This window comes from Rhinopithecus bieti, unplaced genomic scaffold (assembly GCF_001698545.2).
Source record: "Rhinopithecus bieti isolate Rb0 unplaced genomic scaffold, ASM169854v2 scaffold_15283, whole genome shotgun sequence".
Lineage (NCBI taxonomy): Eukaryota > Metazoa > Chordata > Mammalia > Primates > Cercopithecidae > Rhinopithecus > Rhinopithecus bieti.
Window position 1 is genome coordinate 181,052 of NW_016808172.1, and position 12,681 is coordinate 193,732.

Genomic DNA, 12,681 nt, shown 5'->3' on the forward strand with positions numbered 1-12,681 from the left:
GTCAGGGGCCCCGGTGCGTGTGTCTGTGTAGGTTCTGGGGGTCTAGGTGCCTGTGTCTGTGTGGGGTCTGGGTGGGGTCAGGAGCCCCAGTGCCTGTGTCTGTGTGGGGTCTGAGGGTCTAGGGGGCCCAGGTGCCTGTGTCTGTGCGGGGTCTGGGTGGGGTCAGGGGCCCCGGTGCATGTGGGGGTCCGGATGCACTTGTGGAAGGGGTGTTGGGCTGCCTGGGGGGGTCCGTGTGACCTCTCCTCTAACCCCCATCTCTCTCTCCACCTCCGCCTCCTGTGCAGACAAGCGAGTCTCAAACACACCCGTGAGGACGGTTGACGGCTCCCCCATGATGAAGGCAGGTGGGTTAGTCCCCCAGGCTCTGGGCCCCAGATCCAGCCGCCATCAGGGGCCAAGTCTCGGTCCTAGAGGGCCGGGCGGGGTGGGGGCGACACCGACCTGCTCTCCGCAGCGTCTGGCCGGGCTGTGGTTGTGGGGGTGACGGCTGGACCACAGCCGAGGCCCCGAGCCTGGGGTGGGGCCCCCCGTGCTTTGTGTCTTCGTCCCACGCCGGCCCATGCTTCCCTGAGAAGACGGGCCCCACGCATGGCGGCTCTAACCGACGCAACCCCACGGCTTTCATTCCACCCTAACCTCACGGCTCCCTCCTGGGGGCCCACGGGGGGTGGCGCTCACGCCTGAACACGCCTGAGCACGCTCGCTGCAAATCTCACCTGCTCCGGTTCTTGGGCAGTAGGACCGGCTGCCCCGGGAGAGAGAGTGGGCGCCCCGTCCCTGGAGGCAACCAAGCCAGGTCCCCGGCGCTGCTGTGCTTCCGAGAAGCAGGGGAAGGTCGGGGTTGACGCCGATGCCACACGATGCTCAAGTCAGGCTGGAACCCCTGGTGTGCCACGTGGTGCCGGTGTGTTGAATTTCTCCACCTGCCAGAGGGGTGGGACCTCAGTACGCCATTCTGGGGCCTGGCACAGGACAGGAGCCCAGTAATGGAAAGTCATCGCAGTCGGCAAAACCACTGTGGTGTGAGTGAGCTGGAACAGCACAGAAGCAAGGCAGAGGGCCCAGTGCAGTGGCTCACACCTGTAACCCCAGCACTTCGGGAGGCCAGGGTGGGTGGATCACCCGAAGTCAGGAGTTCAAAACCAGCCTGGCCAACCTAGTGATACCCCGTCTCTGCTAAAATACAAAAATTAGCCGGGCGTGGTGGTGCACGTCTATAATCCCGGCTACTCGGGAGGCTGAGGCAGGAGAATCACTTGAACCCAGGAGGCAGAGTTTGTAGTGAGCTGAGATCGCCTCACTGCGCTCCAACCTGGGCGACAAGAGCAAGAGTCTGTCTCAGAAAAAGCAGCAAGTCAGGGAAGTGAAGAAAGACTCTGGGGTGGCTGGCCGGGACAGGACAGGGCTGGAAGGAAGGAGAGCCACCCGGAGGCCCAGGTCTCCAGCACGGTCCAGGGTGGGGGTTGCCCCAGGATGCAGCAGAGGCATTTGTCAGAGCAGGTGATGTCTGTGGGCCTCTGTGCCAGTGAGACCAGCCCTGGCAGACACCGAGGTCCAGGTCCCCCGCTGGTCCCCATGGCCACTGACTTTGTGCAGTGCGCGACCTGCTCAACAGTGTGGGCAGCTCTGGACTAGCTGTCTGGGGTGGAGGGCTGAGGCTGTGCAGGGATATAGGGTTGAAAAACAGTCGTCCCTTCACCCGACATGCTTATCAAGGGCCTGCTGTGTGCCAGGCATTAGGGGAGCAGGTGTTCTAATGAGGGCCACAGCCTCTACTACAGTAGAAAAGTGAGGCCGAGGACGTTGAGCTGGAGGAAGGAGGATTTGAACCACAGGGCTGGGGAGGGGAGCGTTCAACATTCAAGAGTCACGTCTGAGTAAAGACCCAAAGGTGCTGGGGGAGCAAGGCACGCAGCTATCTGGAGGAAGGTGTTCCAGGCAGAGGGCACGGCCAGAACAAAGGCCCCAGAGCAGGACAGGGCCTGGGGTGTTGGAGGAACAGCCAGGAGGCCGGTGTGGCTGGAGCAGCGTGAGGAGAGGGAGAGGGAGGAGGGGAGATGATGGAGAGATTGTTCAGGGCCCTGTGGCAGGATGGGAGAGGACCTGGGCTTTTCCCCGGAGGGAGGCGGGAACCATGGGGGGCTGTAGGCAAAGCCGGGACCGCCCTGACTCCGTGGTCACTCACGCTCTCTGGTGACTGCAGGGAGAACAGACGGCGGACGGTGCCAGGTGGAGGGGACAGGGCTGCTGGGGAAGGAGGCTGGGATGGGCCGTGGAGCGGCGAGCAGTGGGTGGTTCCCTGTGTTCTGAAGGTGGAGCCCCCAGGGTTTGAGGAGAAACAGGGCGTGGGGATAAGAGGCAGGGAGGACTGGCCGGGCACGGTGGCTCACGCCTGTAATCCCAGCACTTTGGGAGGCCGAGGCGGGCGGATCATAAGGTCAGGAGATCGAGACCATCCCGGCTAACACGGTGAAACCCCGTCTCTACTAAAAATACAAAAAATTAGCTGGGCGTGGTGGCAGGCACCTATAATCCCAGTTGCTTGGGAGCCTTAGGCAGGAGAATCGGTTGAACCCAGGAGGCGGAAGTTGCAGCGAGCCGAGATCGTGCCCTGCACTCCAGCCTTGGCAACAAGAGCAAAACTTTGTCTCAAAAAAAAAAAAAAAAATCAAGGAGGACTGAGCTGCCCCCAGCGGGTGGGAAGAGCCAGGGTGGGGGCAGGCGTACGGGCAGATGGGGAGGGGTGTTATGGAATGTGAGAATGGGGCTTCTGTGGATAGAGGCTGAATCCAGGCCAAGGTCCCGGTGGGGATGGGCGTGCAGGAGATTGGAGCCCAGTGCCTGGACGAGGTCCCCGAAGCGGAGTCCAGGGCGGCAGCCGGGCCTGAGCGTCGAGGTGGGGTGGGAGGAGGGAAACGAGTTGGCTGTGGGGGACTGAGAGGCCGGGCGATCGCAGGGCTGCCCACAATGGGGACCAACGGCCCCTCAGAAGTGGCGAGGGAGCAGGTCACGCAGCTGTCTGGGGGAAGGGTGTGCCAGGCGTTGGGAACAGCCCGTGCAGAGGCCCTGAGGCCGGGCCGCAGCTGGGGTGCAGTGTCATGGGTCAGGCCAGTAGTCCTGGCAGCCCTGTTCAGCTCCCACTGCGGGGCGGGGTCTCTGGGAGGTGCTTGATGACCCCCGGTGCTCGACATCTTCGAGCAGGCCTGGGGTGCGGGCGGCCACCAGTCGCCGTTAGGACGCAGGCTCTTTGTGGTTTCTGTGGGAATGACTTTTACAGAGCAGGGGACGAGGAGCTGGCTATGGAGTTAGGGCCCTGATGAGCAGCAACGTCCAACTATCCCACGAGGATCTCTTTCATTCTCTGAGTCTGAACAGACGATGGCACGTCCAACAGTCAGCTGGAAGGAGGCGTTGAGTCCTGGGAGCTTGGGTGGTGGGGGCGGGGCAGAGGTCGGGCTGGGGATTGTGGGTCTGCAGACTGAGCCCCAATCTTGGCCATGACCCCAGGCAAGGCAGGGTCTCCCTGAGACTCACCTGCCCCTCTGAGAAACCAGGAATGGCGGGGCTTGAGGGCTCACGTCTATAATCCCAGCACTTTGGGAGGCCGAGGTGGGAGGATTGCTTGAGCCCAGGAGTTTGAGACCAGTCTGGGCAACATAGTGAGACCCCCATTTCCAGAAAACATAAATTAGCCAGGCGTGGTGGCATACACCTGTGGTCTCAGCTACCTGGGAGGCTGAGGTGGGAGAATGACTTGAGCCAGGAAGGTCCTGACTGCAGTGAGCTGTGATCGTGGCACCGCACTCCAGCCTGGCCGACAGAGGGAGACCCTCTATCGATTTAAATAATAGGCCGGGCACGGTGGCTCACGCCTGTAATCCCAGCAGTTTGGGAGGCCGAGGCAGGCGGATCACCTGAGGTCAGGAGTTTGAGACCAGCCTGACCAACATAGAGAAACCCCATCTCTACTAAAAATACAAAAATTAGCCGGGCGTGGTGGGGCGTGCCTGTAATCCCAGCTACTCAGGAGGCTGAGAGAGGAGAATCGCTTTAATCCGGGAGGTGAACCAGATCACACCACTGCACTCCAGCCTGGGCGACAGAGCGAGGCTCCATCTCAAAAAAAATTAGAAAGATCTGGAAACAATGAAGCCTTTCCAGATGGGCTGGGCTGGAATCTGAGCTTGACAAAGAGTTTGGTGGCCAAGCAGAGGACACAGTGCAGAGGACAGGGATGGGGACCATCTGGGCGGACAGCAGGATGGGGCCTCGAACGCCAAGCAGAGGTGTTCAGACCGGTCGCCCCGGGTACTGGGGAGCTATGGAGGGATGTAGAGCTGGGGAGGTCCACGTCGAGAAGGTGCCCCGGCATCCCTGGCTCCTCCTGCCCCATCGCTGCTTGGCTCTGTGCTGCTGGCTCCCCCCTCCCTGGCTTGGCCGCAGCCTGGCGGGGGGCGCGGGGGCGGGCGGGCTGTGGCGTAACCCCGTGACTCTTGTGCCAGCCATGTACTCGGTTGAGATCACTGTGGAGAAGGACAAGGTGACAGGGGAGACCAGGGTGCTGTCCAGCACCACGCTGCTCCCTCGGCAGCCGTTCCCTCAGGGCATCAAAGTCTACGAGGACGAAACCAAAGGTACGAGCACCCCGGCCCCTGCCCTCCCTCCGCCCGGGCCGGAGCCCTGAATGAGTGTGCTCCTGGTGTGTGGGCCCAGCGTCTGCCCCGGAGTCCGGACATGAAGCAGATGACGCTTTCAGGCCAGGGCCTCACCCCGCTGCAGCCCACGGCTGGGCTCAGAGGTCATTCAGCCCTGCGCCCGCTGCCCAATCATTCGTCCACTCCAGAAAGCTGCCTGAAAGCTGAGCTGGGCACCAGGTACCCAGCCGGGCTCTGGAGGGAAATCTGGAGGTAGATTCAGCTTCTGTCCTCACCTGGTGGCAAACCAGGCCCTTCCATCTGGAGCTCCACATAATTCATTTAAATTACTGCTAGCACAGGGGCTCACGCCTTTAGTCCCAGCACTTTGGGAGGCTGAGGCAGGAGGATTGCTTGAGCCCAGAAGTTTGAGACCACCCTGGGCAGCACAGCAAGGCCCCGTCTCTACCAAAAAAAAAAAAATTACCCTGGCATGGTCGTGCGTGCCTGTGGTCCCAGCTACTTGGGAGGCTGAGATGGGAGGATCCCTTGGGCCCAGGAGGTTGAGGCTGTAGTGAGCCGTGGTCACACCACTGCACTCCAGCCTGGGCAACAGAGTGAGACCCTTCTCTTAACAATATAAAAATAAAAAGAAAAAAAGAATTGTTAGTGTGATAAAAGTTACAGAAAATTCACATCCAGGGGGCTGTGAGAGGGTCTCACAGGGCGAGGATGGGGTGGGGGGGGCTTCCCAGAGGAGGCAAGCAGGGGCTCATCAGAGGCCCTCAGTGCATGGGAACCACACCTGGCAGAGCCACAGCCCCTGCAAAGGCCCTGAGGTTGGATGGAGTTTGCTGGGCTGGAGGGGTGAGGGGAGCCGGGCTTCTGGGGTGAGAGGAGCCAGTGTGCAGGGGTGAGAGGAGCCAGTCTGCAGGGGTGAGGGGAGATGGGTTGCAAGAGGAAAGGAAGATGGGCTGCAGGGGTGAGGGGAGCCAGGCTGCAGAAATGAGAACTGAGCTGCAGGGGTGAGAGGGGCCCATCTGCAGGGGTGAGGGGAGGCGGGCTACAGAAGTGAGGGGAGATGGGCTGCAGGGGTGAGGAGAACCAGGCTGCAGGGGTGAGAGGAACCGGGCTGCAGGGGTGAGGGGAGCCGGGCTGCAGGGGTGAGGGGAGCTGGGCTGCAGGGGTGAGGGGAGCCGGGCTGCAGGGGTGAGGGGAACTCAGTTGATCAGGGAGTTGAGGAACTGGTCTCATGCAGGAGAAGGGTGATTTGCCTGGAGGCAGGGGGACAGGGACAGGCAGGGCCGTGTCCTGAGGGCTTTGGGAAGCCTCGGGTGGGTTGGGTCCTGACGGTGCTGAGGTCTGATGTGGTTTTAAGGGCTCCTCCTGGTCAAGAGGCAAACAGGCTGTGGGAGATGCCAGGGGTCCCTGGAGGAGGAGGGAAGTCCACACAAAAGCCCCAGTGTCTCTCGTTCTCTCTCTTTTATTTTTATTGATTTATTTTCTGGAGGAAGAGTTTCACTCTGTCGCTCGGGCTGCAGTGCTGCGATGCCATTGCAGCTCACTGCAGCCTCCAGCTCCTGGGCTCAAGCGATCCTCCTGCCTCGGCCTCCCAAAATGCTGAGACCACAGGTGTGTCACCGCACCCGGCCTCTGTTTCTTTGTGAGATATAATTTGCAGACCATAAAATTCCACCTTATTGGAAGACTCACCTGGGCCCGGGACACTGCAGTGAGCTGAGATGGCACCCCTGTACTCCAGCCTGGGCAACACACCAAGACCCTGTCTCAAAAAAGAAGAAAAAAGCCCCGTCCCCATCAGCTGTCACCCCCTGTCCCCTCCCCAGCACTGGCACCCACACATCCCTTCCTGTCTCTCTGGATTGGCCTGTCCTCGACATTTCATAGAAATGGGATCACACGGCCGGGCGCGGTGGCTCACGTCTGTAATCCCAGCACTTTGGGAGGCCAAGGTGGGCAGATCAACTGAGGTCAGGAGTTCGGGACCAGCTGGCCAACATGGAGAAACCCCGTCTCTGCTAAAAATACAAAAATTAGCCGGATGTGGTGGCACACGCCTGTAATCCCAGATACTTGGGAGGCTGAAGGAGGAGAATCACTTGAACCCAGGAGCGGAGGTTGCAGTGAGCCGCGATCGTGCCACTGCACTCCAGCCTGGGCGACAAGAGCGAAACTCTGTCTCAAAAAAAAAAAAAGAAATGGGGTCACACACTGCACGTGGCCTTCTGTGTCTGGCGTGACATGACATCCCCAAGGTGCATCGGCACTGTGGCCTGGGTCGGAGCCAGCTCCTTTTCGTGGCTGACTACTATTCCACGGGTTGGGTGGACCTTCTTCCATCTGTAGACATGTGGGCTGTTGCTACCCTTTGGCTGCTGTGAGTAGCATGCTGGGGAATTTGTGTGCAAGTATTTGTTTCCGCCCCTGCTTTCGAGGCCTTTGGGTGTACACCTAGGAGCAAACGTCTGGGTCCTGAGGTGACTGTGTTGAGTTCGGTGAGGACCTGCCATTTTCCACGGCGGCTGCACCGTCCCGTTCCCACAGGTCATGGACAAGGGTCCAGTTTCTCCATGTCCTCGCCAACGCCTGTAGCCCATTCTCGTGGCATCCTGGTGGCATGAACGGGGACCTCCCTGTGGTTTGCATTCCCAAAGCCTTCTGTTCTCAGGCAGCTTGGCCTCTGCGGTGCCCCAGATGCTGTCACAGAGGCCCCCACAGCCCAGCTCTGGGGTGGCCTTGGGGTGTGGCCCTGGTGGCATCTCAGCTCCAGCCCTCCCCAGCTGTGTGGCCTTGGGAAGTCCCCATGCCTCGTCTTCCGGACGAGGTCCTCCCCCCCGGTCACTCCACCCTCCTCAGCCTGGCCCCTGGGGATTCCAAACCCGCCAGGCCGGACACTGGTTGCTTAGCCACGGGCAGGTGATCTGTTTCCATGGCAGCTGAGGGCTCCGATTCCTGTCTTGGGACAGCGGCCAGGGGGAGACACTGAATTCAGTTTCGCCTGATCCAAACACACCCCACCCTCCGGGCCTCCAGCCCAAAGTCACTGAGAGGCCTTGAAGCATGGACTCCCCTCCCTGGAGACTTCAAAACTGAAAGTGGAGAACACTTTCCTTCTGGCCTGTAGCCAGGAACGGGAGCCCTGACCCTTGGCTGGGAGGAGGCGAGTCCCTGGGGCCCCCCCATTGCGTGCCTTCCAACTCCCAGCGTGGCCCAGGCAGACATGATTCTAGAAGGAATTTGCAGGGCTGTGAGCTAGGGCTGGCATCAGATCATAGCAGGGAGTTGTGGGGCTGAAATCCGGCCCTTGGAGAGTCCAACAGAGCTCGAAAAGTGTCAAGTCAGACACAGATAAGGAAATTTGGAAAGACTTGGGAAGCACATTTAGCAAGAGTGATTATATATATAAAATGCTACCAGTGGAGAATACACGTTCTTTTCGAACACGGAACACTGTCAGAAAGTGACCACCACGACCCAGGCTGCCAAGGAGGTTTCAGGACTGTTACAGAGTTTGTATCTTCTGCTCTGTGTTCCTCTACTCCCTGAAATTTAAAAACACCCTCCTAAATAAATTGTGGCTTCCCATGGCAATCAATCAAACTGGGAATTAAAAACTATCTACACTTGAAAATGAGTAACATCATCTAACTCATAGGATACAGCCAAAGCAGAACTCAGAGGAAAATGCGTAGCCTTTAGGGCGGTTCCTAGAATACAAAAAAGAAATGAATGAAACTTTAACTCAAGTTAAAATGAATGAAAAGGTTAATTTAAGATCAATCAAATACATCCATAGATGGAAAAAATCACAATCCTTGTAAAGGCCGGGCACGGTGGCTCACGCCTGTACTCCCAGCACTTTGGGAGGCCAAGGCAGGCGGATCACCTGAGGTCTGGAGTTCGAGACCAGCCTGGCCAACATGGTGAAACCCCATCTGTACTAAACGTACAAAGATCAGCCGGGTGTAGTGGCAGGTACCTGTAATCACAGCTACCCTGGAGACTGAGGCAGGAGAATTGCTTGAACCTGGGAGGTGGAGGTTGCAGTGAACTGAGATCGCACCACTGCACTCCAGCCTGGGCAACAAGAGCAAAACTCTGTCTCAAAAAAAAAAAAAAAAAAAAAGGCTGGGTGCAGTGGCTCATGCCTGTAATCCCAGCACTTTGGGAGGCCGAGGCGGGTGGATCACAAGGTCAGGAGTTCAAGACCAGTCTGGCCAACATAGTGAAACCCCGTCTCTACTAAAAGTACACAAAAAATTAGCCGGATATGGTGGCGGGCGCCTATAATCCCAGCTACTCAGGAGGCTGAGGCAGGAGAATTGCGTGAACTTGGGAGGCAGAGGTTGCAGTGAGCCTAGATTGCGCCACTGCACTCCAGCCTGGGCGACAGAACGAGACTCTGTCTCAAATTTAAAAAAAAGAAAGAAAGAAAGAAAAAGAATCACTGTAATGTGTAACCTCCAGTTCCCCAGGGTGGGTTCTCCTGTCTTGTATAGGAGAAACAGGCCTCGATGCGGGGAAGGAACGGGTTTAGCTCTGTGACCTTGGCCCAGTCATGCCCCTTCTTTGAACTTTCATTTTTGCTATCTTTATGATGGAAAAGAATTCTTACTTTTCAGGGTGATCACATGGGAGCTAGTTGGCTAAAGGATATGGAACTACAGTCCGGGCACGGTGGCTCACGCCTGTCATCCCAGCATTTTGGGAGGGGGAGATGGGTGGATCTCTTGAGGTCAGGAGTTTGAGACCAGCCTGTCTCTACTAAAAATACAAAAAATTAGTCAAGCATGTTGGCTCACGCCTGTAATCCCAGCTACTCAGGAGGCTGAGGCAGGAGAATTGCTTGAACTAGGGAGGCGGAGGTTGTGGTGAGCTGAGATTGCACCACTGCACTCCAGCCTGGGCAACTGCATCTCAGAAAATAAAAAAAAATTAATTCCTTTCCACTCTTTCTTGGTTCCTAATAAATACTTTTGTGCCTATAAATTTTCCTCATCGTCTACTGGGTACAGTGGCTCACACCTATAATCCCAGCACTTTGGGAGGCCGAGACGGGTGGATCACCTAAGGTTGGGAGTTCGAGAACAGCCTGGCCAACATGGAGACACCCTGTCTCTACTAAAAATACAAAACTAGCCAGGCATGGTGGCGGGTGCCTGTAGTCCCAGCTACTTGGGAGGCTGAGGTAGGAGAATCGCTTGAACCCGGGAAGTGGAGCTTGCAGCGAGCCGACATTGCACCACTGCACTCCAGCCTGGCGACAGAGTGAGACTCCGTCTCAAAAAAAAAATTTTTTTTTTCCTCATTGTACCGTTTTGGCTGCATCTGCAGATGCCAACAGGGGCTTTAATTGTCAGTTCTGAAGGTGTCATCTAGTTCGTGATTTCCTCTTTAGCCTCGAGGAGGATACGAGCCTTGCCCAGGTGTCCCTCCTGCCTCGAGCCAGGTCACTCTCTCTGTCCCTCCTGCCTCGAGCCAGGTCACTCTCTCTGTCCCTCCTGCCTCGAGCCAGGTCACTCTCTCTGTCTCTCCTTGTACAGTGGTCCATGCTGTGGACGGCACCGCCGAGAACGGGGTCCACCCCCTGAGCTCCTCTGAAGTGGACGAACTCATCCACAAAGCAGACGAGGTCACGCTGAGCGAGGCAGGGTCCACGGCCGGGGCGGCAGAGACCCGGGGGGCTGTGGAGGAGGCAGCCCGGACCACGCCCTCCAGACGGGAGATCACCGGCGTGCAGGCACAGCCAGGCGAGGCCACGTCCGGCCCGCCGGGGATCCAGCCCGGCCAGGAGCCCCCGGTCACCATGATCTTCATGGGTTACCAGAACGTAGAGGATGAGGCCGAGACCAAGAAGGTGCTGGGCCTTCAAGACACCATCACGGCGGAGCTGGTGGTCATCGAAGACGCGGCCGAGCCCAAGGAGCCCGCGCCGCCCAACGGCAGTGCCGCCGAGCCTCCCGCAGAGGCTGGTTCCAGGGAAGAGAAGCAGGCCGGGCCCGAGGCCACCACCAGCGACCCCCAGGACCTCGACATGAAGAAGCAGCGTTGCAAATGCTGCTTGATCATGTGAGCCGGCCCCTGAGACCCCGGCCCCCACCCCACACCACAGACACCCACCAGCCCGGCCCCTCCCGGCGCCTGCCCACCCTCCACCTACAGCCTCACGGGTCCAGGACTTGGCGCGTTGTTACATGTTCCTTCCGAGTTTTCTTTCACTGGAAAGAGGGACAGGGGCCCCCGCCCGTCACCACGCCCCAACGCTCCCCCCGAAACCAGGGCCGTGCACTCGTGCCTGGTAGGAGAGAGACAGGACAGACCCGCTTTTCCCGAAACGAGGACCCCCCATGTCACGGCAGCTTCACAGACGCGGCTCGCGCCCACCGGGGTCCTGGCGGGTGGGACCCGCGGCCTCCACGTGGCCCAGGCCAGCCTGCCACCCTCTGGGCCTCCCGCCTGTGCCTTTCTCTGAGGGGACACCCTGCCAGAGAGGGCCCCGGGAGCCGGGGGCGGGAAGTGGGGCTCCACGGGGTTCCCTAGCCAAGGCGCTGGCCCCCCAATCTCAGGCAGTTGGGGTGAGGCCGTGCCTCTTTGGGGGCTCAAAGTGTTCGGTGGAGGACAGGCCCCTCCGCTGTGTCCCCCATGCCCTGTATGGGCCCAACCCGTGGACAGTGGAGTCTGGGGAGGGGAACCCGGGGACATGCCCCCACCCGGGAGGGGCCGGCAAACCCTGGGCTGTCTTCTAGAGGGGGCGAACCAGGGGTCATTGACCTGTCCCCTGCATGGGGCAGGGACCGAGGGAGCCACTCCTTGTCCTGAGCTCCCGCCCCCGCTGGGCCCTCCTTCCTCCTGGTGCTAATTTGGGGACCCCAGGGGCCGCCCCCGGCCTCTTCTCCAACCTGCTTGGACCAGGGTCCTGGGTCTTCCCAACCACACCCCAGAGATCAGGCCCCACTTGCCAGCTCTGCTGGGCAGTGGAGAGCGGGACACAGCCTGGGACAGGAAGCCTCTTGGTTGGAGCAGGAGACCCTCATTTGCCACCCAGACCAATGTGAGCCTGCCCCCAGCCCCCTCTTACTGGAAGTGGCAAGGGGCCTCCCTCCTGGGGGCAGCCACACACGTCCCCAGAGGCACATTCGTGCACATTCTCACAGACACCTTCTCACGCGTGGGCTTTGGACAACCAGGGCCGCAACTTGGTCCCTCCCCCAGGGGCCTCCAGCCTGGTGCCCAGTGCTCAGGCCGCCTCCAGGTACAGGGGCCGCCTCGGATGGGAGCCTGGGTCCCTGCCTCCGCTCTGCCCCTGGGTGGCTGGGAGGAGAGGCCCTCTCGGGGGTGACCTGGGCGTCCGCCGTGGGCACCCCCTCCTCCTCCCTCGAGTCTGCCAGAGTCCCTCGAGCCGCGAGCCTTCGCTGAAGTGCCCTTGCTGCCCCCTCTGCTTTCGGTGTGTGACGAGGTCCCCGATGTTCTTGATTTTCCCAGAGAAGCAAATAAACAGCGTGAACAGCCCCAGTTCCTGGAGTTCTTGGCTTTCAACCGGGCGAGGAAGGCGTGACCAGGCGGGGGGTGGGGCCTGCCGGCCATAGAGCTATAAAGGGGAGGCTGAGCAGGGTTCCTGTGAGCTGGCTTGACCTGCCTGCACCTGCTAACCTGCTGGGCTGCCCCTGGGCGCCGAGGGGTAGTGGGAGGAGTTGGAATTCCCACTGTGCAGGTAAGGCCTGGCGGTAAGGGGCTGCTGTTGGGGGGCAGGCCTGGCTTCCCGGGGAGCCCTTGGGTTCTGCGGCCGCCCCGTCCTGTCCTTTGGTTCCTCCCTTTACTGGGCTCACAGCCCCTGGGTGATGACAGAGGGTCCCCTGGACACCTACAAGCTCTGCAGAGAAGCCGGCCCCTGGGAAATACACAGGAGGCCTGGGGAGGAGTTGTCTGTAGAGACCAGCGTCGTGCTCAGGGGAAGGTGTCCCCCACCCCAGCCCCACTCTGTCTTACGCTGAGGTCTTGGAGAAGTCCCTGCCTCCTCCTCTGG

General features: G+C 59.7%; 1 protein-coding gene across 1 annotated transcript in view; it reads left to right on the top strand.

Annotated features, from left to right (window-relative positions):
• The window catches only part of PALM (paralemmin), a 31,361-nt gene extending 19,191 nt beyond the window's left edge, over positions 1-12,170 (top strand). Inside the window, exons 7-9 of the mRNA XM_017885672.1 lie at positions 288-347; positions 4,506-4,637; positions 10,202-12,170. Coding sequence (XP_017741161.1) covers positions 288-347; positions 4,506-4,637; positions 10,202-10,731 — 722 coding nt within the window. The 3' untranslated portion in view covers positions 10,732-12,170. The remainder of the gene's footprint in view (positions 1-287; positions 348-4,505; positions 4,638-10,201) is intronic.
• The last annotated feature ends 511 nt before the right edge of the window (positions 12,171-12,681 follow it).